General features: G+C 39.5%; 1 protein-coding gene across 1 annotated transcript; it reads right to left on the reverse strand.

Annotated features, from left to right (window-relative positions):
• Positions 1-344: 344 nt before the first annotated feature.
• On the reverse strand, positions 345-1,935 carry LOC149822086 (transcription factor MYB41-like). Its single transcript, XM_089981398.1, has 3 exons — positions 1,673-1,935; positions 739-1,368; positions 345-524 (listed from the first exon to the last, which is right to left on the reverse strand). Exons 1-3 carry the CDS (start codon positions 1,933-1,935, stop codon positions 467-469), a joined length of 951 nt encoding a protein of 316 aa, XP_089837524.1. The 3' UTR covers positions 345-466.
• Between the last annotated feature and the right edge of the window lie 695 nt (positions 1,936-2,630).

Raw genomic sequence — 2,630 nt, forward strand, 5'->3', positions numbered from 1 at the left:
TGAGCCCCGTTGATAAGAAAGGCTCTAACTTTGCTTAAGGGGAGACATCCCTAGCCACAAGTCCGAGACCATATGGGCAACCTATTGGGGTCAACACCGATATATAATTGAGTATAACGGTTATGACTTCACACTATATACAGTGTCTCTGCCTGACAGCCATCCATCTAGAGAAATGTTGAGATGAATGGTCGGCGGCAGTGGAGCTGCATGCGAAGCATTCAGCGCCGCTGCATAAAAAATAACATCACGTATAATTGATTTTAACAAATTTTTTTTCATCTTCCTTTCTTTCCTCTCAAAACATGGTATGTTTACAAACTATGTGATGTCATCATACGGATACAAGCTTGCTTATTCACATAATTACACACCGTACATCACCAATCTCTGTCAATAAAGCAAGAACAATCTCATAAAATTAAAAATCTTTCTCCATGTACAAAGTTGATGAGCTGTTACATGATCAGGTATCGTCCATCTTGCAAAGATATTTTTCCACGCACGTGGTTGAGGAGATTTGACTGAACACAAACAAAGATATAAAATTAGTTAATGATGAACCCAAAAAAGTTGCTTAAGTTAAGCTCTAATGAACTTAAAATTGCATGTTTATATAAGCATTTAGCCATAATATCTTCTTAGGACCCGAAATCAATTGATGATAAACTATGCATGCCAAGCAAATAAATGAAGGTATACATCTGTAATAAGAAAACTAAATGTGGTAATGCTTACTTTAAGATATCTGCCCAGTAGTCACCGGTTTGATCATCAAGATTAATTAGATCTCCCCAAGGTTCAAAATCACTCATTGGTGTCGTCATCGTTGTTGTGGTCGAAGGACTAGTAGCGATCTGATCAGATTGGTTCATCTGGTCCTGAATTTGGTTCAGATTAGCATAGCTAGACGACGAAGCCGGTGTGGCTAGAGGAGGAAGCATTGCAGTACTCCCATTATCATCATACACATGGTTTTGCTGGTGACCAGTTCCCAAATCACACAGGCTGGTGTTCATTTGAAACTGCTCTATGGGGAGATCAGGATTTGAGGTAAGATTTTCAAGTTGGTAATTTGGCAACAATGGTGGTCCATTTATAGAAGGTAGGGGGCAAAATTTAGTATTGATCATGGCCTGAAGGAGGCTTTGCAGATAATAAAAACCGGCTAATTGTGCTGCATCTGCTTGCAATCTAAGACTCTGATCTAATGAAGGGAAACCTGGTAACATACTTAGATCCATCCTTGGCTTGTGGGTTACAGGATCTATCCCCATTCGGATGAGTTTCTTCTTCAGATGGGTGTTCCAGTGATTCTTGATCTCATTGTCTGTGCGCCCCGATAAGTGTGTCGCAATTGTAGACCACCTATATCAATAAAAAGGAAATGAGTTATTTTGATCATCAACCGCACATTGGTAGGCCTCTGGCTTGTAAATCCCTTGAGGTGTCCCCTGCCCACTGGAGAACACACCCACCTTTGACCTTTCAGCAAAGGAAGCCCCCCGTGGGTTTTGAACCATGGTCATCCTTTATCGGGTCGAACCATGGCCATCTTATATCAGGTGACAAATCACGGTGACCCCTAGCCATGAAGGCAAAGACTTTGTGGGTGTCATTAGATGCCAGTGCATGTAGCAACAGTTTATAATGAGGAGAAATAAGAAATTACTTGTTCCCTAGGACAGAGTGAAGTTTCAATATGGTCTGCTCCTCATCAAAGGAGAAATTGCCCCTCTTGATGTCTGGCCTCAGATAGTTGGTCCACCTGAGCCTGCAACTCTTCCCACATCTGTTGAGCCCAGCAAGTTTTGGGAGAGCTTTCCAGTTTCCATGGCCACTGTTTTCGATGTAGTCCACAAGCTTCTGGTCCTCCTCAGTCGTCCATGGTCCTTTCTTAAGGCCATTTTCAGCACAGCATGGAGATCTCCCCATTTTAACCTACAAAAAGATACCACAAAAAGAGAATCTCACCTCAGTGTCTTAAAAATCTTTCCTGGTTAGAGATAGGCAACAAACTATATCTCTTAGCTTCAAAAGAACTTCTTGGTCTTGAAGGGCATACCTTAGAACTAGGGTATGTCTAAGGAAGAAGTGTCTTAGAACATGAAATGGGTTTTGCTCTATCATTGGAGGCATATATATATATATATATATATATATATATATATATATATATATATAAAAAGGTTGTTGTAAGGCGCTTGTCCATTTTTTCATGTTGTCTCCTTTTTTCTTGTATTTTTCTAATCATGAAAGCAAAAGTACATTCTATTTGTTTAATCACTAGGCACGTAATTTAATGTTCTCTATATTTTCATGGAAATACCAAGGAAGTCTAAAAACCCCTTTGCGGTAGCACGGTGGCCTAAAGGACATGCTTTACTTTATTCAAGGTGAAACAAGGACACATTTTTTACTTGGGACCTTAGGTTCCTTCAAAAAAGAAAAAAAAAGGACTTGGTACCTTAGGATACGTAACTATTCTCTTTTTTCTTGGTTATGATATTGATAACATTTACAATACGTGCTAGACACATAATTGAGTGTGTTAGTTGGGAAAAACATCCTACTTCATAGACTAGCCTAGAGGGTTTATCTTTAGTTAAAATTAGAAAAAGGATGGTGTA

This window comes from Nuphar pumila, chromosome 11 (genome assembly GCF_984573655.1).
Source record: "Nuphar pumila chromosome 11, dmNupPumi1.hap1.1, whole genome shotgun sequence".
Lineage (NCBI taxonomy): Eukaryota > Viridiplantae > Streptophyta > Magnoliopsida > Nymphaeales > Nymphaeaceae > Nuphar > Nuphar pumila.

Bases quoted from the DNA above. Each gene is read 5' to 3' on its own strand.
- LOC149822086 (XM_089981398.1), bottom strand. From the start codon at position 1,935: ATGGGGAGATCTCCATGCTGTGCTGAAAATGGCCTTAAGAAAGGACCA. The intron at 1,369-1,672 runs GTAATTTCTTAT...TTATTGATATAG, and splicing joins CACTCTGTCCTAGGGAACAA to GTGGTCTACAATTGCGACAC. The intron at 525-738 runs GTAAGCATTACC...GTTTGTGTTCAG, and splicing joins TACTGGGCAGATATCTTAAA to TCAAATCTCCTCAACCACGT.